At 35.5% G+C, this 23,230-nt stretch overlaps 2 protein-coding genes and 1 non-coding gene across 4 annotated transcripts; 1 reads left to right on the forward strand and 2 right to left on the reverse strand.

Moving 5' to 3' along the window:
• The first annotated feature begins 4,417 nt into the window (after window positions 1–4,417).
• Window positions 4,418–5,353, forward strand: LOC104111080 (uncharacterized). Its single transcript, XR_011411213.1, has 2 exons — window positions 4,418–4,781; window positions 4,876–5,353. It is a non-coding gene; the product is annotated as an uncharacterized protein (transcript).
• A 5,606-nt stretch (window positions 5,354–10,959) lies between these two features.
• Window positions 10,960–14,542, reverse strand: LOC104111079 (uncharacterized). 2 transcript variants are annotated; one of them, XM_009620681.2, is made up of 3 exons: window positions 14,148–14,542; window positions 13,918–14,023; window positions 10,960–11,317 (listed from the first exon to the last, which is right to left on the reverse strand). In XM_009620681.2, exons 1-3 carry the CDS (start codon window positions 14,316–14,318, stop codon window positions 11,235–11,237), a joined length of 360 nt encoding a protein of 119 aa, XP_009618976.1. In that variant the 5' UTR covers window positions 14,319–14,542; the 3' UTR covers window positions 10,960–11,234. The 2 variants fall into 2 exon arrangements, with proteins under 2 accessions (XP_009618976.1, XP_009618977.1); XM_009620682.4 differs by having other exon boundaries at window positions 13,913–14,023; window positions 14,148–14,459.
• A 1,418-nt stretch (window positions 14,543–15,960) lies between these two features.
• LOC104111078 (uncharacterized) lies at window positions 15,961–22,997 on the reverse strand. Its single transcript, XM_009620680.4, has 13 exons — window positions 21,912–22,997; window positions 21,352–21,433; window positions 20,774–20,962; window positions 20,553–20,617; window positions 20,311–20,470; window positions 19,685–19,930; window positions 19,448–19,564; window positions 19,164–19,352; window positions 18,999–19,083; window positions 17,772–18,715; window positions 17,176–17,683; window positions 16,891–17,081; window positions 15,961–16,803 (listed from the first exon to the last, which is right to left on the reverse strand). Exons 1-13 carry the CDS (start codon window positions 22,955–22,957, stop codon window positions 16,312–16,314), a joined length of 4,314 nt encoding a protein of 1,437 aa, XP_009618975.1. The 5' UTR covers window positions 22,958–22,997; the 3' UTR covers window positions 15,961–16,311.
• Window positions 22,998–23,230: the final 233 nt, after the last annotated feature.

Raw genomic sequence — 23,230 nt, forward strand, 5'->3', positions numbered from 1 at the left:
TTGTCATCTTTGTCTATTTCTGATCATCTTCCTTGTACTGTAAATACTGTTTCCCCCTCTTGTAATAAAGCTGCTATGAATAAAATGGACATTGTTTGGCATCAGATACTTGCACGTGTTCCTTTTATTAAAATGAAAAGCATTTCTGAAAATTCTTCTGATATTTCCTCTACACAGTCTTTTCCATGTACTATTTGTCCTATGGCTAGATAAACTAGATTGCTATTTTCTGATAGTTCTATTCATAGTTCTAAGCCTTTCCAACTTATTCATGTTGACACTTGGGGACCATATCACACTTTTACATATTCAGGCTCAAAATATTTCCTTACCATTGTTGATGACTTCTCTAGATGTACTTGGACCCATTTGATGAGGTCCAAAAGTAATGCCTTTCCTCTCCTAAAAGCCTTTGTATTGATGGTTCAAACTCAATTTCATGTCACCATTCAAAACATAAGGTCTTATAATGCACTAGAATTAAGGAATAGCAATGTTGCAGTTTCTTTCTTTTCTGAAAATGGAATTATTCACCAAACCAGCTGTCCACACACACCTCAACAAAATAGCGTGGTGGAGAGGAAACATAGAACCCTACTAGAAGCCTCCAGAGCTTTAGTTTTCCAATCCAAAGTACTAATAAGATTTTGGGAAGATTATATACTCACATCCACATACATCATTAACAGACTTTCCTCTAGGTTACTACAGAATAAATCACCTTATGAGTTGTTATTTGGCAAGACACCTAGCTATTCACACCTGAGGACTTTTGGTTGCCTCTGTTTTGCCATTGTTCCAATTCCTCAAAGAGACCAACTCAAACCTAGAGCTATCCCATGTGTTTTTCTTGGCTATCCTTTTGCAAAGAAAGGTTATAAGTTATATAACCTTCAGTCAAAGCAGTGTTTTGTCTCTAGAGATGTCATTTTTCATGAACAAATCTTCCCTTTTTCTTCAGGATTTTCCCTTCCAATTGTGTCAAAGTCCCCATTGTCAACCACTTCATCTTCTGTTTCAACTTCTGTTCCAATCTATTGGTCTAAACCTATTCTTCCTCCTACTACTACCAATTATTCTACTCCTCTTTCAACTTCTTTCCTATTTGATAATCCTTCTTTCCTTTCTGATGCTCCATCTTTCCCCAATGCTTCTGACAACCATCCTTTACCTTCTGACAACTACTCTTCACCTTCTGATGCTTCACCTTCTCATCATCTTACTGATGCTTTCTTTGACTCTACCCCTTCTACTTCTTCTCCTACCACTATCAGTCCTGCCACCTCTATTGCACCATTTAGGAAACACACACTCATCCCTCTTATCTTAAGGATTACATTTATCAACTGCCTAATTCTCTTTCCTGTTCTGTTGTCCAATCTGTAGAGTTTGAGCCATATACTTATTCTCAAGCAGCCCTTCCAGATTGGCAAGATGCTATAAGAAAAGAGTTCGAAGCTCTAGAAACTAATAACACTTGGTATATTGTTGAATTACCCCTAGTTAAGAAGCCTATTGGTTTCAAATGAGTCCATAAAGTTAAATACAAAGCTAATGAGGAAGTAGAAAGATACAAGGCTAGGCTTGTTATTAGAGGGGACACACAGGTTGAGGGGTTGAATTTCAATGAGACATTTTTCCCTGTAGTGAAGATGTCTATTGTCAAATGTTTGATTCTTGTTGCTATTAAGAAGAATTGGTCTTTATTTCAACTTGATTTTAACAATGCATTTCTTCATGGTGAGTCGGATGAGAAGGTCTATATGAAATTACCTCCTGGCCTTTCTGTTTCATCTCATTCTTCTTCTGCCCATTTGGCTTGCAAGTTAAAAAAGTCTCTTTATGGGCTTAGACAAGCTTCGAGGTAATGGTATGCCACATTGTCTCAAGCACTTTATTCTAAAGGTTTTTATCATTCACTCAATTATTACTCTCTCTCTTTATCAAAGGGTCTCCTAGTCATCTAGTAATACTAGCTATTTATGTGGATGATATCATCCTCACTGGTGATGATTTGCATGAGATTTCAGCTTTAAAATAATTTTTAAATTTTGAATTTAATATCAAAGACTTGGGTTTTCTTCATTATTTTTTGGGTATTGAGGTTACTGTATTCCCTAATGATTTTGTATTGAATCAGAAGAAGTTCACTTCTGATTTACTCAAAGACTATGATTGCTTGAATGTTCATTCTGTTGTTAGCCCATTGGAATTGAATCAGAAACTTAAAGCTGATGTTGGGGATCTTTTACCTAATCCTTAGAAATACAGAAGCCTTGTGGGGAAGTTGTTTTTCTTAACTTACACCCTGCCTGATATTTGCTTTAGTGTTCAGCATCTGAGCCAGTTTATGCAGGCTCCTCAGCTTCCTCACATAATTGCTGCTCTTCATTTGCTTAGGTATCTCAAGGGTACTCCTGACCTTGGCCTTTTTTTACTCTCACTCTACTTATTTTTCTATCAAGGCTTACTCTGATAGTGATTGGGCAGCTTGCCCTGACACTCGCAAATTTGTTTATGTTTTTGCATTTTCTTGGGTGATAGCCTTATTGGTTGGAAGTCGAAGAAACAACCTGTGATTTCTCTTTCTTCCGCTGAAGCTGAGTACATAGCTGTTAGTAAGGCTATTGCTGAATTGGTTTGGCTATCCAGATTATTACATGATCTTACTATTGATGTTTTCTTTCCTATCTATGTCTCCTGTGACAATATGGCAGCTATTCACATTGCAAAGAATCTTGTATTCCATGAGCGCACTAAACATATTAAAGTGGACTGTCATTTCATCCGGAGTTAATTGACTGAAGGTTTCATCCAGTTGCTGCATGTCCCCATCTCTGATCAGCTGGCAGATGTATTTACCAAGCCACTACCTGGTGTTCTCCATCACTCTTTTCTTGGCAAGTTGAAGGTTGTTTCCCCCTCCAACTTGAAGGGGGTGTTGGGCCACCAGCTTGCACTACTTCAGGCCCAAAGCAGCAACACACTTAAGTTGGCCAGCCTATTTATTTCATACTTAGCCTTTTTGTACTAGTTAGCCATTCTTTGTTTAAAATAGCATAGTAGTCATTCATTTAGTGATTAGTCACTTTATATTGTATAAGAAAAATATAAATAAAAGAGGCCACAAGGGTTAAGGTTTGGCCAGTCATTTCTAATCTCCCTTCTTTTTGTTTTCTCTGATGAAGAACTCTCTAGAAAGCCCTAATCTCCATTAACGAGTTCCTCTTTTCCAGCCTATTTTCACTAGTTTAACATAGGGAACGTAAAAGGGTTGCGACCCAAGGGGTGTGATATACGCAATCTACCATGATGCAAGTATTAATGACTAATTTCACGACTCGGGCTGATGACCTATAGATTATTATTATTGGAGGACTGAATAACTTCTCTTTGACAATTATTTTAAAATATATTTAACCATTAAATTTATGTTTTATAGTAAGTTTATAGAGCTTTTAATTATAAAAATTTTATTTCAAACCTAATAAATGAAAATTTTAAATTTACCTATTGTTCCAAATTTCGTCCATTCTTTGTTATGAGACATCTTGGAGTAGATCATCTAAAACTCCCCAAGATTATGGACCCATTTGGCCATAGATTTTGCCAAAATAAACTTGGATTTTATTTGGCAAACACATGTTTGGCCATAGATTTTGCCTACATTTTGGCCAAATTCCAACTCCCAAATCTCAAATCTCAAAACCAGCTCAATAGCTGGTTTTGGGCTAAAATATCACTATTATATTTCTTAAAAATTACCCCAAACTTTTGTATTTTATAAAAGAGCTCACCATTTATTATTTCGTAACGATGTTGCTTCGTATTCTCGGTCATCTGATAGTGTATCATGTAGTTCATTATAAAAATGATAATTTTGTATCAAATTTATTTATGTTCAGGACTATGGTTTGCGATAATATAATGAATGTTATTGATAATGGTATTGTTGGGTATTTGTGATAGTTTTTAGAACTTATGGGTATAAGTCATATTTCATATTTTTCCAAACCAAACTTCACCCAAAACAAATGTCCAAACACATTTTCATTTTCAAACCAAATTTCACCCAAATTAGATTTTTCAGAATAAATTTGGAAATATATGGTCAAACGCTAGCTATAAATCCGTGAAAATAATTTGGGGAAATACTATACAAAACGACAAAACAAGGGTAAAAGATTTTTTTAAAAAAAGAAATGGAAAATGGAAAATAGGAGATGAGAGTTAAGGTAGAGTCCAAAATAGGGATAACGTGGCATTCAACTAAGCATTACAAGTTTAGATCATTCGCTACGCTACTCGTCCTTTCTTACTGCCAATTTCTCTCTGCTGTAGCTGTAGGGATACCCCCACCCCCCCTTTTACCCACTCCCCTACAATTACAATAATCTTCACCCCCTTCTTTTCAGCCAACTCCTATTTAGCAATATAAATCGTTGAAGCTTTTTAACACAAACAAAAATATATATTTCCCCATAAAATTATCACTACACCGCCCTCCGCCTTACTCCGCCGTCAAAAGGCCATGAGATGGTGGGACTCAGTGTAGTACTCGAAGGTTATAGAGATATTAGTTGTACTGCTGCTGGTACTACTATAACTGCTTCTACTTGGCAGATTGTTAACAAAGCTAGTATGGTTATGAAACCTACTTCTCCGACCACTCCCTCTTCTCCTTTTTTCCGGCGTAAATCTACGGCGGCGTGTGGGTTTCTCGATTATTGTTTCCTTTGTAAGCAGAAACTCTTACCTGGAAAAGATATCTACATGTACAAGTAAGCTATATATACTCTGCTCAAATATATATTCATCTCTAAATTAAAACTTTTATTATTTAGTGTTGTGATTATAACTAGTGGTATGATACAGGGGAGAATGGGCATTTTGTAGCGTGGAGTGCAGGTGCAAACAGATTTTTAAGGATGAAGAAGAGAGTTTTAGCACAAAGAAAAGGGATAATATGAAATCTCAAGCATCTAAATCTTGTACTTGTACTTCTTCTTCTTCTTCTTCAACGACGTCGTCTTCACGGAGTAGGAAAACGGCAGCGAGAAACCGACCAAATGGATTTGCATATTGAAAGAGAGGAGTTTACTGTCCGAGGAAAATTTTGCTGCTTTCCAGTTTTGTCCTCGCCACATTTTGTAATGACTATGCTATCCCTTTTTTTATTTTTTGGGTTTGTTTCTTGGTTTTTAATTTATTAGTAATATTAGGAGTATGAAAAATGAGCCAACAAACTGCTGCTAGTTTTCATATATCAGCCCATGGGTTGTGGTGTCCAATCGGCAGGTAACCAAATTGCATTAAATTTCAAATAATGATATTGAGAATCTTTCTTTTTAAAGGTTTGGGGTGGTGGGGACAGTTAGGGATATTTTGGGTACTTAATGGAAATAATTGGTAAATTATTCCCATTATATGGTACGGTAAATTCGAATTGTAACTCTATAGGCACTTGTCTTATCTTTTGATTTTTGTTTTCACCACTTGACTTAACTTGTCTGTTAAGACTGAAAAAGTGTCAATATTAAATAATCGAAGTTCTGAATATTTTGAGATTGTCATAGGATATGGTTAAGATATATTGGATAATTAATGAGAAAATATTGATAACCTTTCCCGTACTCGGATTGTAATCTCTTGGTCACTAAATTATTTTCACTAATTAAAGCATAAAGGTGAAAATTTGGAGTTAATAAGTAATAAGCTAAGAATATTTTGAGATCCTCATAGGATATGGTTAATACTTAAATATAGAGTTCATTCATGGGCGCACGTGTGGGGGCATGGAGCAGGGACTGAGCTAGCTCGGTTTGGCGGAACCCAGTTATTTTGGTCCAATCTATGTATTTGTCTTAAAAAATCTATTGAATATGCGTAAATTATTAATTTAAAATTAAATAACTTGAAAGAATTAAAATCTTGAACTCATAAGTTTCAAATTCTGCTTTATTTCTGCACGGATCACTAGATAACAATGAGATGCTCATTCGTTGTTTACTTTGCTAGTTTTGATGCGCATTTTAGTAGTTGCAAAAGTTTTATATACTATCAATATATATATATTTTACATTGTCAGGTTACATGCAAGTCTCCATTAAAAATGAGATTTAAAATCTCATCCATTTACACAAAGAGCATTTACATACAACATACAACCTAATAGTGTAACAATTTTTTTTACATTAACGATATTCTATACAACTTAAACTTATTGTTAATTCCTTGAGCTGAAGGTGTATCGGAAATAGTTTTTTACCTTTTTAAGGTAGGGACAAGGTCTGCGTATACATTACTCTTCACAGATTTCACTTGTGGGATAACACTAGGTTTTCTGTTATTGTTGTTGTTAAACTCATTGTTAATTCATTTTAAAGAGGTAAGCGTAGTATGGGGCAGGAAAGAGTTAATATAAGAGGTTACTGAGATTGGAATTTGTGACATTTCATTTGGAATTAGTTGTAATATATTGAATATTAGAATGTCCGATTGGAATTGAAGAATCATATTCAAATTTGGAAAATTGTAATCGATAGGTTTTTTGGCCGATGCATACCTTATACTAGTATTTCGTTTTTTATTCCTTCGTTCAAAAGATTGGATGTGTGGACCAGCAAGTAATTGATTATGATTGGTTATCTAAGGCAAATGGAAAGGGATAGTAGGAACACAAGAACTCATTAATCTCTTCAATTTCGCTACTTTTTCTTATTTTAAAATTCACTCAAAATATGTGTACACATATAATTCTTTATAAGAACTGAGATTTGAAATCTTAAAATACGGATAAATATTATCTATCTGATAATGTAAATATTTTTTTATATTATCGGTGCTTATTAAATTAGTTAAATTCTTTTTATTTTTATCTTTATTATCTCATCATCTTGTGTATCTACTTTTGCTTTTCTTTTTATTCCCACGAAAGATCATATCGTTGTTAGTTGTTTAATTTATATGTATAGACCATTTTCCTTCTTAAAGGATGAAAATATCTTTTATTTCCCGTTAGATTGTGGTATAAATTGCAATTCCCTCCCCACTCCATTAGTCTACATCTAAATTTAAACCAGAGTTCTTTCTAATGCTGACTTTTAATTGCTTATTTCAAAAACTTAAAGAGGAGAAAGCGCAGATAATATAAAGAATAACTCTTGGATAACGAAATATACCAATTTCCTAGAAAATGACATTCTTTCATCTATAAAATTCAACACTGAGCTTTAACGGCTCATTATCAATCATGGTATGGTATGAATAAGATCTCTTCATTTCTCTGTTAATATATTTTACGTTGTACAAATTCAAATTAATCGGATCTCTAATGCGGATATTGGACACGATGGAAAACCAAAAAGAAATGCTTAGAACCTGAAAAGTCTATCCTTGTATCCACATTTTTCATTTTCATATAAGAAGTAGTGATAAATCTTAGTGCCACTTAAGAATATTACTCTATATTCTATCAAAGTTTATGCTTTTGGCTAAGCAAATGCCATTGAGAAAATAAGAGGAAAAGCAGTTCAAACAAAAAGACAAGAAAGATACATCACTGGTTTCTAGTAAGATAATTATTGATCAAATTGACTAGCTAGAGGATGTATGGCTTCAAACTGATCTTTTTTCCCCCATGTGATAATCTCATGTGAGATTCCTATTAAAATTGTTGTATGAAACAAAGCAAACTAAGCTCGTCTTCCGATAGAAAGCAAGAAGTTTTTCCACCTTTCCTTTCCCTCTCTACTCACAAGCATATTGACAATCAAATAGCAACAATAACAGTACGTCTTAATCCGGATAAAAAAAAAAGCATAAAAGAGGAGTGTATACGGGTGAAATCGGGCTAACATACGCCCTGATTTCCCGGTGGGTCAAAAGAAGCAAGGATAATATGAATACATGAGATCGAGATCGAAGCTGAGAACTTCTTGTACCAAAGCGCGAACAGAGTGCTCGCCAGCGAACTTGATAAAACAACGTGCCCCGGACCCGGGGTGAGTTCTGAGACTCCGGGAAGCGCATGAACGATTGTGGGCAACAAATAGAGGGCCGTGATATTCGGAACCAACTGGATATCACAGTGCGAATCTCACTCAATGGCGGTTACAGATCAGTAATTAACGAGAAAGGAGGTTTTTTACCTTTTTTAGATTTGTACCAGGGGTGAAACTCTACTTCTATATAAAGGAATTTTTTTAATAACATATATTGTAACACGCAAACCAAAGCAATATAAGTCCTTTTTCTGCTTTCTAGCTATTGCAAAGTTCTTATTTCATTGTTGTTTTTCATACACAATTGGCTTCGAATTGAGGGTCCGGTCAAGGATAAAACTACTGTTCAGCTTAAATCCGAGCATGGCCTTAACGTTACAACTGGTTTGGCTATTCATTTTATCTTTAATTCGTTTATCTAACATTCTTGATTATTTGTGTTGAATCAATCCACATATCTTTAAAACCGCGTATAAATTCAATTGTTATCCGTTTTAAGGGTAAACAAAGAGAATTGTGACAGACTGATAAACTAACGGTCAACGTAAAACCAATCAATTTACTATGGATTTTGACTAATAGTCTCATAGAAAAAGGTATAACCAATCTCATTTATCCTTTGAATATTACCCCCTTTAATTAATTTTTACGATACAATTACTATAAGAAGAATCAAATAATTTTTTGTTCAAGTGTATGATTATTATGAAACTAATAACGACTTATGTATTCATATTTCCAAACGCTGACTACATACTTCTTACATTTCTCTTTTTATTGTCGGCTAGATGCTATTGTAAAAAATAAATGAGAAGTTAACCAAAAGCTAATTACCAAAAATGAATGAAGTTAAACAAAAGCAATTTTCGTGCCAATAATCAAGCAAATAAACAAGATTTAAGAAGAATCTTTTTCTCTTTAGGTAGGCATTTTCGAAGAATCCAATTGATATAATTCCGTACTTTTGGTGGGAATCATTTGGGCCTTGAACTTTTTTGCCAGTTCGGAGTCTTTTTGCCCTTTGCCATTTTGGTCCGCACAGCTCTCCCCTTGGAAAGGGACGGTTTGGCCCATCTTTTGTCTTCTTTTTTTTCTCTACTTTACTTACAGCTGATGAGTAGTCATTTTATTTGTTTTTATTCCATTTGCTCTAATTTATGTGGCTTTTGACTCGAAACATAACTTAAGAAAAAAGAAAATTAAAATTTATAATGTTAAATATGTTATGATATTTTTATAGCACAATATTAAAGATTAAATAAAAAATTTAAAGTTAAATTATTTTCAAATATAAAAAAATATCATTCTTTTTTGGACGAACTAACAAGAAAGAATGCCACATAAAATGAAAACATAGGGAGTACCTTTTGTGGATATTTATTTCATTTTATCTGATTTTCTTCTTCTTTTCAGTCTCCATAAGAAACACATTATACAATTTAAATTAATATCTCAAGTTCAAGTCCTATCAAATAGTATCACATATAATCAGATTTTTGTTTTCAAACACATAGTCAGATAGAGAGTAGTTTTTTTTTTTTTTTTAATCACAGAACTTACAACTTTTGCTTTCCCAAAAATTACCATTTTGTTTGAACTATTATTTACTTATAATAATCTTTTTGGAAGTAAAATCACCACAGTTTAACATTTCCCATAGGTGCCATTTGCCCTTTAAATCCTGCTGTCAAACAAAACCAATGTTATCACTGCAGCTATTTTTAGCTTTTCTAAGTTCTTTTCTTTGCTTTTCAAGAGTAACATACTTGAAGCTAGAGGAAGAAATTCCTATTTTGTTAAATTCTTTCTAAAGCTAAGAAGTAAATTTTCTTCTTCAACTTATTTGTACCCAGTTAGAAAACACAGAGGCTAAAAAGATACAACTTGAATCGCAAAACGACAGAGTTCAAAAGTGATTGTTACAAACGAGGGTCGTGGTGGAATGATAAATACTCCTTCATCCTCAACCAGAAATATCGGGTTCGAGTCCCTGGGTATGAAGTCACATTTGTTAGGGAGCACTTTACCTCCCAATATGAGACTTCCCATCGCGAATCTGGATTTAGTCGGGGTCCAATGTGGGTACCGGACACCGGATGAAAAACCCAAAAAAAAGGTGAATGTTGCTCGAATAGACCTTCATTCTTCTCTTGTCATGTATGTAATGTGAAAAAAAAACTAAAAAGGAGGACGCACCCTATATTTATACCAAATCATACTAATTTATCATGATTAAGCAATGATTTAGTAATAAAACATATATAAAGACATGGCATCTTAGGTTATTGTAAACATGGAATGCGAGTAAGGTTTTTAGCCTGCTAAAATGTCAAGAGAGGGGCATATTCAAAGTATGGGGGTAGCCATCACACCAGTCCAATAATAGCGATTGAAAAAACCTTGGTGGATAACAGATAACTGCATCGCTTAAAAATTTTCTACTTGCGTTCTTTTTCAAAATTTAAGTTTTCAAATTCCTAATAATTAAAAGCCAAAATCACTTTATTTCCCATAAAAACAAACCGTACAATCTCAGGGACAATTCATGAGCAAGAGCTCAAATTCAAGCCACATTGTACGAGTTGGAATCCTCAATTAGACCTCCCCTACTCCAGTCAAAATAAATGATTGACCAGAAAATACATTAACTTGGTTCTCATCCACCTTTGGATAAGATAATTCGCCGATTTATATGAGGACTGGGCAATTTTTTTTAACAAAGCGGATTGGGATATAAACGCCATAAACAACCACCATTTCCAATTCAAGCCTTTCACCAGATATTAGAAGTTTCTCATTCTTCTCGCGAGATTGCCAAATGCTTTACGAAAGTGATGACCGTTCCCACTAGACAAAACCTTAATCATATGATCAAATACCACTCGTAAAAGTTTTAAGCCAATAGTTCTGTAACACAAAGTTTAAGAGTCTTACTGAGCTAGAAATCTTCAGCGCATAGTCCGAATCTGGCCACTGGCTTTTCTCGCCACAAAATAAACCCATAGTTTCTGTTTTGCCTCAAGTTATCAAGCATAAAAGTACAACTTAAAGAACAATGTGATCAAGTTTAGAATTGTTTGCACAAAGTAAATACAGGAATATACAGGTACAAGAATTTTCCACCTAATAGTTGCAGCTTGGAATTATCAAAAGAATACGTGCAAAGGCAAAATATAGCATCATCATCCGCCGTAAGTCTAATTAGCTTCTCCATCTATATCAATACCAAGCTCAGCCAGATTTGAACAGAAGTACTGCTTTTGAATCCAAATAGAAGTAGACAAAGTGGTTTGTCTCATGAGTTACATAAGAGCCTACAAGACACAAAGCACAAATATCACCAGTGTAACTGCAAAATGAGCTGTAAATCAAGCTAGTCAATTATAATTAATCTTCTATGCAAACATATTTGCAGAAGAATAATGTGCAGCACAAGTTTCATCCTGCCAAACTCTATAACCTGTCAGCACTACAAAAAACAATGACACGGCAAAGCAGCAAACCGGTGACTCTCTTACCTTCTTTTGAATGACTTCGCCAACCTTTATCACAGCAAAATTTGTGAGTTGCAACACTTGAGTCATTTTCTATAGTATGACCAACGAGCGCTACAAGCACTATCTATCATCCTCCACTCGATCATAACACCGAATGAAAAAATTGAGGTTAATTAATTCAAAATAAAAGCTAGACAGACCAAAGAGATCTTGGCAACAGGTTGGTGTTATTACTGCATAATTTCACTGTAAAACACTAGAGACCTGGCAGAACTTTTTTCATCGCCATCAACCTACGGAATAACAGGTATATACATTCTTAAAGTTCAGCTGTCTTGAACTTCACACGAATGAGGGTTAAACTGTCTAGCAGAACCTGACATGGGACCAACTAAACCACTAAACCTGAAACTGTAAAAGGGATGCCGACAAACATTACAAAGGTATTGCTTTACAGAGTCCAACAAGTATGACAGATAGAAGGCATCTGGTAGGTTGAAATATCTTTGATATACCAACAACACCTTACTCAAATTTGTCCAGTTAGTGACCATAGTTGAACTTCGGTCTACTCAAAGACAGAGAAAATACAGTGTTCTTGTTTTCGCAATTGAATACTCACTTTGGTCATTCCAGATAATATCGACATTCATAAAAAGAGAAGTTCTATCAGTTAAACATAAGACGCCTTGATAGAGATCAAATTTCTACTTTCTACATCTTAGATCTTAAAGGCATTTCCACGTTCATTTCTTCTTTCAAGCCCAAATCTCTAAGAAAATCATTTCCAAACAGTCCAAGTAATATAGAAGGTTGGCCTTTTCTAGCTTTTGCTGAATGTTACTTGTCACTCGCAAACTCCTATGAACTAGGGCCACTGTCTCATTGCAACTAGCATTGACCAAACGACGCAGGAAAGAAAAGTGATTGTCTGGTTATCAAGGGGAAAAAATATGATATCCACTACAAGTCAACAAAGAATACTGTTCTTATTATTTTATTTTTTAAATTTTCTTTTTGATAACCAACAAAGAATACTCTTTAACTGCAGATTTTCCACTCTAAACAAGCAAGTACAATTTACAGACTGGGAGGCACAGATGCTTTAGAAAGGTCACAAGAAACAGTCAAATTTAGGTTAAAAATCATTATCTTAGCACTTACCAAACTGACGACTCTGTCAAACCAGCAGAGATCAATAAATGAAAGAAGCAACTAATTAGTTTGTACAATTGTAAATATATTCAAATTTTACACTGAGGCTTCAAAACCATTGGCCTAGTGTACACATAGTTGCAAATCTGCTGTTTTTTCGATTAGTATTCTTCAAAAAACAGAAGGGAAACACAAAGCCATGACACATTCCATATGCTACTCACAAGTACAGAACTGAATGAGATACTTGTTTAGACACATCCAACTAATCGCCGCTGCATCATCCACCATTTGAGCTTCTTTGAAGAGCATACAAAAAGGTAAATGGCTTACATATTACCGCATTATCATTAATGCTCATTCTCGCAAGACCATTGCTAATCACAAGGTATATTCATTATATAAAGATCAAACAAACACTAGAACAATTTCATGAAAAGGGTCCTTCAGTCGCACTTTTTCAAGTAACTACAAATCCATGATGTTGTTTCTCACTTTTAGTATACAATATTTCTTATGATGATGGTGGTTGGGCCAGCTTGCGCGCACATCAACTATTCCACCGGGTAGTTACTATCTCCCACCAACACAGGTACCAGGTAACTCTCCCAACCAAGTTTTAAGTAGATGAGAAGAAAATCACCTAATGATTTATTGCCTCTGCTGAAATTTGAACTTGAAACCTCATGGTACTTACAAATTTATATTATTAGAGATTAGTCATTAGAGATTATGACCTTTTATGGATAGGATCAACACCAAAGAGAAGACAATACCCCCCTCCCTTCTAACTCCCTAGATAAGCTTTTCAACATGACCTTGAAAAGATCACCTAATACAGGAAGATCAGATCCATCCACCAATCAATTTTTTTACAAGGGTGGATATTTTAACCAGCTTGCGCGACAGCTCAAATTTAGTCTGGTAACTGCTACCTCCTACCAGCATAGGTACCAAATAACTCTATCCGTACAAGGCTTAGAACTCGCCTAGTGACGCCTCTTACGATCCATCCACAAATCATTGAACATGCATAAGTAATTATTTTCGGCGAAACTCGAGACAAGGCTTTGTGAGGTGCTAGATCCACATCATTTCGGATATATATTGCATACATCCCATCAGATCACGGAAATACTATAAATTAAGTTTCAGTTGTCATACAATATTATTTTCCTATCAACTAATTCTAGTAACAATGAAAGTTGATATCTTCTATAAAAGCTGCATTAAGTAAATCATGTAAAACCTCCGAACCTTACCGAAGTTTTTGCCGACAATGCAATGCCAAGTAGGACCGTACTTCTTATCAAACTCCTTCTTAATCTGTTCAGCGACATCTTTCTCTACATTATACTTCTCAAATGCCTAATCACATAAACAAACAAGCACAAAAAAAACGCATAAATTCATAGAACTATAACAGTAAATTCGGAGTAGAATACGAGAAGAAAATAATCAAACGCATAAGTGCTTGTAATCGAATATATACAGCAATAGCAATGTCGACGGCCTCCTTTTGAACATCAGGTTTCATATCGGCACTTTTGATTGTGATTTTTTTGCCGATAGGAGACGGAACGGAACCTGAGGAGCTTCTCCGATCATCGGAGGTAGGCTTTGCCACCGGAGCTCCTCCGGTCCTTTTCGCGTCTTCACTCATGCCTTCAAAATCCTTCGCCGGAACTGTAGAACAGCTCCTCTCCGGTGGCCGGTGATAAAAGGAATGAATGAGTATGAGAGAGAAAGAGTTGAGAGGGGGTGGGGTGGGGGTGGGTGATGTGTGTATGTGGTGTTTCTGATTTCCAAGAGATTGTCCTTTCTCCTTTGCTTTACGCGACAGGGAAAAATGTTACGAGTTGGTAAAAAGCGGGAGTGTGGGAGAACGAATTTAACTTATTACTGTCACACTGCTCTATTGTCGTCCACTTCCTTTTTCTTTTGTTTTTCTTCAAATAATCATATGATATTTGAATTTTCATTACTGAATTAATTTAAATTCAGATCGTATAAGATACATTAAAGAGTGGATTTTTTTTATTTTCTACCATAAATTATTACTCCCTCCATTTTAATTTATGTGAATATATTTCTTTTTTAGTCCGTGCCAAAAAGAATAATTTTTTTTCTTATTTAGAAATAATTTACCTTTATGGAATGATTTATAGCCACACAAAATATATGTGCCTCATTTTATACCACAAGTTCAAAAGTATTCTTTTTTTTCTTAAATTTGGTGTCCAATTAAATATGTTCACATAAATTAAAACGGATGGAGTATTAAAATTGAAACTCAAGACATCGGATCTAAGGTTAAGAAAACTTTCTCCATCCTACTACACTTTTCGATGGTCCCAAAAAAGAAAGACCGATTTACATGTATTTAATTTCCTGAGAATTCAAAGTTGATTTCCATTTACTTGTATAAAAATATTACAAATCACAAATCTCATAGTTAAAATTTAGGACCCGCTTGCTATAGATTTTGGCTTTTTTTTCAAAAATATTTTTAAAATATTGTCATGAAATACGATCAGTTTTTAAAAAAAATCTAAAAATATTTTTAAGTTCACAAAAACTAGTTTAGTGCAGTTTTGGGTGAAATTTTTTCTTCCACTCACAAAACTTTAACTTCTTTTTCAAATAAAATGCATATGCAAACACAACTTCAACTTTCATGTATTATTTTTTAGTTAATTTTAAAAAAAAAAAATTCAAGTTCTAACCAAATTTATGTCTAAACGCTAGCTCAAAAAGTATAGGGAGAAATGGTAGTATAACTTAACCGACTCTTTACATGGAACTAATGTTATCCTTTTTTCTTTAATGAATACATCATTTTTAAATTTCACTCGAGTGGGGTCACCTGCTTCTTTTTCTTTTTCTTTTTCTTTTTCTTTTTTCTTTTTCATATGTTAAGCAGCTCTTTGTATTCGAAGAGAATAATGTATGTTTGATATATAAAAATAACTTATTGTTTAAAAATCATATTAGATCTCCTCTGGTGAAGCAAGTACTAGTAGTAATTTTGCCCGTTTTCTCTCCATTTCATATCATGATTGTATTTTCAAAAATAAAATACAGACCGTCAGAGTTTGTTGGGAAAAAAAGGGTATTTTAAGAGAGGTATCCAAGATTTGATTCAATCAGGCTGAATCAATAATTCTTATAGGAATTTAAGAAACGATTTTAAAACAGAATAGAATATACAACTTCAAATTCTTATAGGAATTTAAGAAACAATTTTAAAACAGACAAAAGAATGTTCACATTAGGACTCAATAATTCTTGTTGCAACATAACTATCACTTCAAGGATCACACCTTCCCGTAGGAATATGTTAGTTGCATGGTCACTATTTATCAAAATAATATAGAATTTGTTCTTTTTCTTCTTTTAGATCCTTTGGCATAAAAATTTAAACTTCCCATGCACAAAAAGTAAAACTATGCGGATATACACAATCAAATACATTTTTCTTCACCTCAATTACAAAGAAATTTCCTAAAAGCTGCTAGAAAATGGAGTTAGAAACTGGACTGCTGGCTGCCATCTTTCAAAGACGTGAAAAACTTCAAACTGTTTCTTCATATTTACATGAATCCTAGTTTCCAGACAACAGCTCACAGCTTTAAAATTTGACAATTCTGCCTCTTTTATGCTTCTTCATCCGAGTCCTCAACAACCCTCGTCATTTTTGCTCTCTTTGCCTTAGGAAGATCAGCTTCAGCTTCATTTTCGGACTCAGAAGCCTCTACTGCTGGTGGACTATTGTATGCAGCCATTAATGCATCTTCCACTTCATTTCCTTCATCATCATCTTCAGCTCCAACCACTGATTCGTCTTCTGCTCCATTTCCTTCTTCATCACGAGGGTCTTCTTCATTCTCACCTCGTGCTGCATCATTATCTTCTGCATCTTGGCTTCCAGCACCTTCCTCTACGGAAAAACTTTGTGGCTCTATTATCTTGAAGTCCCTGGAGGTGCTTCGTTTTGCATGCCTCAGCAAATTTATTTTTGTAGCCTTGCTAATTTGTATGAGATATTTCTCATAATCTTCTATTTGGTAAATCAAGTCGGGGATGCATCTGTTCTCCCTTTTGATTTTATTGACGAGTGCTTTAGATTTCGTGCTCTCCAGTTGTTTCTACAAGTCAAGCAGGTAGAATAAACAAAACCATTTCAACAAAAGAAGTGAAGCTTTAGCTTAAACAAGAGTTTCCAAAGCCTTTACCTTTTGCATCACTACCATAAAATTGTAGAGTGGAGCTGTTAGCTGGCTACAAGTTACTTCCACAAGCTTTTGATACTTGAGGCTTGGTAAAGGTTGTTTCACACCTTTGGAAGCAATTAGAAGCTTTGACATTTGGGCTAAGTTCTTGTAAAACCTTGCAGCTAACTTCACCAACTGCTCTGCCTGAGGATCTGCTATTTGTGTTGGTGTTAAATGATTGGAACATGATTAAAAAAAAAAGTAGATTAATTAATAACAAGAATATCTAGATTCTTTTTAACATACCCTTAAGGTCCATCATCACAAAAGAAGATAACACCTTTACAACTGCTTCTGCTCTTGAATAAACAATCTCTTCCAGCGCCAATCCTGGATCTCTTTCACCATTCTGATTAACTAAAACAGCTCTTGTATTTGCAACAGAATATATCTTCAATTTCCTTATGACCCATTCAGTGTCGAGAATAACTGATTCAACTAAGTGCAGTATTAGTGAAGCTACTGCAGCACTGGTTGATTTGTTTATAATTGAATACGCGTCCAATGTCACTTGTGAATCAAACTTCTCTGATTCTGATCCCACCACTTTCAGAAGCTCTGCAGCCATGTCTTCAGCAATAATTAAGTCACTTGGTGGTGATGTCAACAACATAGCAATAGATACAATACTTTTAGCAGCCTTGGGATTTGATATTTTACTGGTCTTGCAGATGCATTTAGCCCAATTACCAACAAGATTCCTTTGCTCCTCTGGCAGTTTATTGCTAATTAACATGATAATATCACAAAGAACCTGGCAGCAAACATAACATAGATGCTATTAAATAGTATAAAGAACTAGGCTATACATCACGCAAAAACTCCCAATCATACGCATTTACCTCAACTTCACGGAAGAAAGAACGTGCAAGAAGCATAGAAATCAGTGGCCTTATACTGTTTTTGATGAATAATTCTTCACTTGTATATTTGTAAAGAATGTCATCAGCTTTTTCACATTCGGTATCAATATCGCCATCCATAGCATTGCCCACTTCATCCCCAGGACCAGAAACTGCAGCCAGGTCATCTATCAGAACAGAATAATCCAACTCATGCAAGATTAATGCCAGCAATTCTTTCAAGGAAAGAAGTGCCGAATGGATATATTCCTTCCTGTCATCAAGATCTTTCTTCACATTAGCATCTTTTTTCCTACTATCTGTCATAGATTTTGGTTCAGAGAGGAGCCACCAAATCATTTTCAGCAAAGGGGAGCCCAACTGCTTGATCTCCCCATAGATCAACATTTTTAGAGGATCTTGCTGTCGCACAACAGAGGATGCTTTTAGCTGACGGAGGCAAAGGTTAAGAGTAAACGAAAGAATTTTATAATACTGAGTTGGTGCCTTTCCAGATGATAATTGGCTATGCTTTTGAGAGGCCACATTGTTGTTAAAGCCATCATATCTCCATGATTCTATAGTGTTTTGCAACAGCTGATAGATAATTGAAGTTGCTAAGAGAGGAATTCGTTCCTGACATAATTTACTGCCACTAAATTCAAGCTCTTCTGAAGTAGTGCTTGCAGTAGGCCGTATAAAACCTCTTTGAGTTGAACCACCACCCTGTCTACATATATTTCGGTCCAGAGATTCAAAAATACCAATGAAGTCAAACAGCTCTTTTTCCAACTCAAACTTTTTCACATCAGTTGTTTTTCCAAACTCAGTCCCTACTACATTCAACATCACCTCAATGATTCCTAATAAAATTGAAGAACAGCATCTCCGTTTTTCCTCTTCTAAAGGAGTAGAGCCTGTATCCTGATTTTTGCCAAGTAAGCCTGATTTAACATGCAAATAACAATATCAAACAATCATTAGCTTCACTAAACAACTAGCAACGAATTTTCTGCAGTGCAAGGAAGTTAAAAATAGCTGTAACTCAATAGCAAGAAACATAATCAGAGTCAACAACACTAATTTTGGTGTGGAGTAAGAAAAATGGTCAACTAATACTGTTTGGTGTTCAACATAAGCTGCTTAGGTCAAGAAATATCAACAATAGCAAAATTAACTGCCCTCAAGTTGAACTTTATTCAACCTGAACTCAACAGTTTCTCGCACCTTCCATATCTGCATTTCTTAGGAAGTCCCGAATCTTTGATAACGCATTGGACAGTGACTCTTTGGACCACGCTTTTCCAGGCTGCTGCAATTTTATCAAATGCCAAAATAGTAGGTAACAAGCTTTGAATCAGTGGGGATATCTTGCCTATTTAACTAGAATACCTCATTTTCTTGTGTCAGAGAGAAGCCAAAGCAAGTCCATGAATCTGAAGGATGGTCAGTTTTCCCATGTGGCTGAAGAAGAAGCATCCAGGAGATACAGGAGAGAAGGCAGTCTAGTGGCTCTTGAATATACACTTTCCCACTCTCTGAATTAGTACATTGGTTAATATCCAGTAGAACATCTGCATCCTGAAACAAACAACCATGCATCAAGAGGTAAGGCAAAATCATAGGCAGGTAATATCACAAGAAAGTCAGATTAACAGTTAGAGAACTATCCATACCTCTCTGTAAAATCGCAAGAAATGGGGGAAGAGAAAATCAAAAACAGCTCCAGAAGTTAAAGGATCCACCAAAACAAGCTTAAGAAGTCCATGATATAGAATCTCTCTGACCTTTGCCTAAAAAGGAACATTTTTCCATGAGTACTATTTTCACCCCTTAAGCAGAAAGCTCATTGTCAAGATGTTCATGGGAGAAAACCAAGAAAAGACAAGGAGAGAAAAATATGTAAGTGCTACCTGCTGATAAAGGCACCTCTGCAACAAACCATTTAGCTCCTGGAAAAGACTAGATCCAAGTGCACGGTAAACTTCAGCTTGCTGGCTGCTACTCGCTTGACTGCTTGAGTCTTGACACGAAAATGGTCCATCTTTCTTTGATTGTTTTTCAGCCAATATCAAATTGACAATTGAACTTGTTGCAGCAAGACGAATCGAGTCTTCTCGTCTAAACATTGCCTTACGCAAGACCAAGATGGTATAATCCTGCACCATTGACAAGATAGGATAAATAACAAAGGAACAAAGAAGAAATAGAAAAGGATGTAGATTTTAACCTCAAAGTTGTGATTCCAATGAAGAATGTGCAGTTAACTATTCACCACGGCAAGAGAAGAGAGAGAGAGAGTGCTGATTGAATTAGGAAGCAAATTTGACATGTTTCATTCTATAGTTCGTTGAAAGAAGATAGTAAACAGCTTCATTAAGCTTCTTAACTGATTCAGAATCCTTCTCAACAGAAACGATTAATTTATTTTTGCTATTGTACATCTGTGATATCCTTAAGTTCCAGTACACTATTTAAGTTTTTCAATATCTGAATACATAATCGACAATAGAAGAAACAGTAAGATATCAATGAGTACCTGAAGATCACGGCTTGATCTGATTAGAGGCAAAAGGGCAGCAACAAGATGAGAGGAGACCTTTTCATTCATGAATGTGAAATAATCCAACAGTTCCTTCAGATGTGAAATGTGCTCCAACATTGGGTATGGATAAGTACAGATAAGACAACCAAGCAGTCTATCAAGGACAAATAAATTGATTATTGGTAAACACTACCAAAAAGTGTGGACCAAAATCCTTAGCTAAGACTTGCAATCACCTTATTACAGGAAAGCTTTGTTCAGGCTTCAAAGAGAGGATACGTAATTTGCATTGCTCTATTATCTGCAAGAAATCAGCAAGTGAAAGTAATTATAAGTTGCAGCGTCCTGTCCTTGTACCTTAGAATTTAGATATAAGAAGATCTACTAACAGAATCAAGAACGAGACTTTTTGGAAAATGATGCCAAGGTTGGATGAACATAGACCTTTCATACTGACCTCATTTCTTGCCATATCATGAACCTCAAATAGACTCTTGAGAACCTGAGTACCTAGCTCGTCAGGACCTATCATATCATCAGACTTTTCATATTTTTTAGTTCCTTCTTCGATTCCTTCAAGCAACACAAATCCAAGTTGTACGGTACTTGGCACCACGTGTTCTCTTCCGCAGTTGCTCTCACTAACCTACGGATAAAGAAAAAAGACATAATAAACCCATGACTCACTGAGAGGACCAGAGATCGAAATATGTAGCCAATGATACATGTTTCATCATCTTCAGTCTGTTCACAGCTATAAACTCCAGCAAATAAATGTTGGGCATCTCTTGAAAAAAGGCTGCCAAGTTTATAGCGCTAACAATGAACTGTATCTTATGTGTTATCATCTTCTTGCATACCAAAGAAATCATGCAGTCTTCCTTCTCATATTTTATTCTGATCAGGAATGTATGTATATTTGCTCAATGCATTGTGGAAGAACCTCTGAGCAATCTCCTCTCGCAGATCACAAAGGCATGCAGAGGAATAATGATGTAATTAGATGCATGAGGTAAAAAGTCGAAAGGAACTTACAGCTCTTAGCACAGCCTTCTCCATGTTTCTGGCAGTATGCAAATAGTGTTCCTTCAAGTCAGATGATAGCCATTTACAGCTCCTGAAATGCAACAACATTGCTATGGAACACGGCAGTAGTGTCGATAACAGTTTAGAGAATTAATGATGGCGTTAGGGGTACCATTCTTTTTAGCAAATATGATATCAATGATCATGGCAAAGGTCTTACAGTTTAGAAACAGTTACACTTTTATGGAAAGCTTCTCATACATTCTAGGGATGGATCGGAATCGGGCTTATACTTGTACAAACAAATAATCCCTCATCCAAAAGATGACATAGTACAAAGTATGTGGTAAAATGATATAATTTTTGGTCTCTATTCAGACATTGATTCCATAATTTGCCTAAAATAAATGAACATATTTAGATTATATCACATTTTTAATTACAAATATTTACGTCTTTGAAAAATTACTGTCAACAAAAAAGCTGTTTATATAGTAGTAATTAATATCATATAAATTGGAAAACAGTATTACATCCACATAGTCATCAGAACTTAATGCAAAAAGCACCTGGCAAATTTCAAGTCTTTATACGCAGCAAACAGTGATGTTTTCAGAACCGCAATGGAGCTGTCAGCGAGCCTCTTAACTCTAGCAACTGACAACAATATTGCAACAGTAAAATGATTAAACACCCGATAATCGGACCTCACTAACCCTAACACCTCTTGTCCTAAAGAAGGATCCTGCTTAACAGCAAAATTCACATGAAGCAACACAGTCCCTTCAACTTGCCTCATTATTGAACCACCTGACTTCACCCCACCAAAATACATCACAATCCCTTCGACGACTTCCTTCTTACCAAAACCCTTTGATCCCAATATCAACAATTGATACACCAACCCGGGCAAATCCTGCAAGTCCACGTTCCTCATTCCACTAAACACCCGCTCCAAAAATTCCCTCCTCTTCCCCTTCTCAATGAAATTCAAATCCTTCACAATTTCTACCAATTTTAACAACAAAACCTTACTCCAATCACAGCTAAGAATTTTATCAAACACCTTATCGACATATTCCAAAGGCTTATCAACATCATTTGAAAACCTAATCAGCTCTATACATTTAGCAAGTATAGTTAATACATGAGTATCCTCAGAATCAATAATCTGAGGTAAATAAGATATAATCAAATCTACTATTGTCGTTAATTCATGGACTTGGACTGTTTCGATATGGGACACGAAAAGTTGGAAAATGGAGAGAGAGGATTTATCGTGGAGGATTTTATGGGAAGTGAAAAGGGAAATATAGGAAGAAAGAAGAAGAGGGACGAGTGGGGAAAGTGAAGCGTGGAGTTGTGTAAGGGAGAGGAGAGCTGAGAGGTATTCGGAGACAGCGAGTGAGGGGTTCGGAGAAGAGGCGCGTGAGTGGAGATAGGATACAAGGGTCTGGTGAGAGTCATCGGAGAGGAGAAATTGGGGGAGTGGAGTGGAGGATTGGGGGTGATATAGTTGAGCTAATTGAACTATGTCTACGTCGGTCAATGATGGTGGCGGTGGTGGTTGATGGTGGCGGACGGCGGAGGGGTTTTTGGTTGCGGCGGAGGTCATGGCGGTTGCATATGCGTGCGTTGGAAGTTAGTGGTAGTGGGAAAAAACGAAGGCTTATATTGGTTCGTTTTGCGCGGGAAATTGAAAATGCGCGAAAACACCAGATAATGAGATTTTTTATTCTCTTCGGTGCTTGAATAATAATAAAAAAATAGGAATACTCTTCAATCAATTTTACATTACAAGTGTACTTACTAGTTACTCCTTCAGTTTTATTATTTTTTTGAGGTTTTAGGTTTTCTTGACCTTTTACAATATTAAATTTAAAAAATT

Source organism: Nicotiana tomentosiformis, chromosome 9 (genome assembly GCF_000390325.3).
Source record: "Nicotiana tomentosiformis chromosome 9, ASM39032v3, whole genome shotgun sequence".
Taxonomy (NCBI): domain Eukaryota; kingdom Viridiplantae; phylum Streptophyta; class Magnoliopsida; order Solanales; family Solanaceae; genus Nicotiana; species Nicotiana tomentosiformis.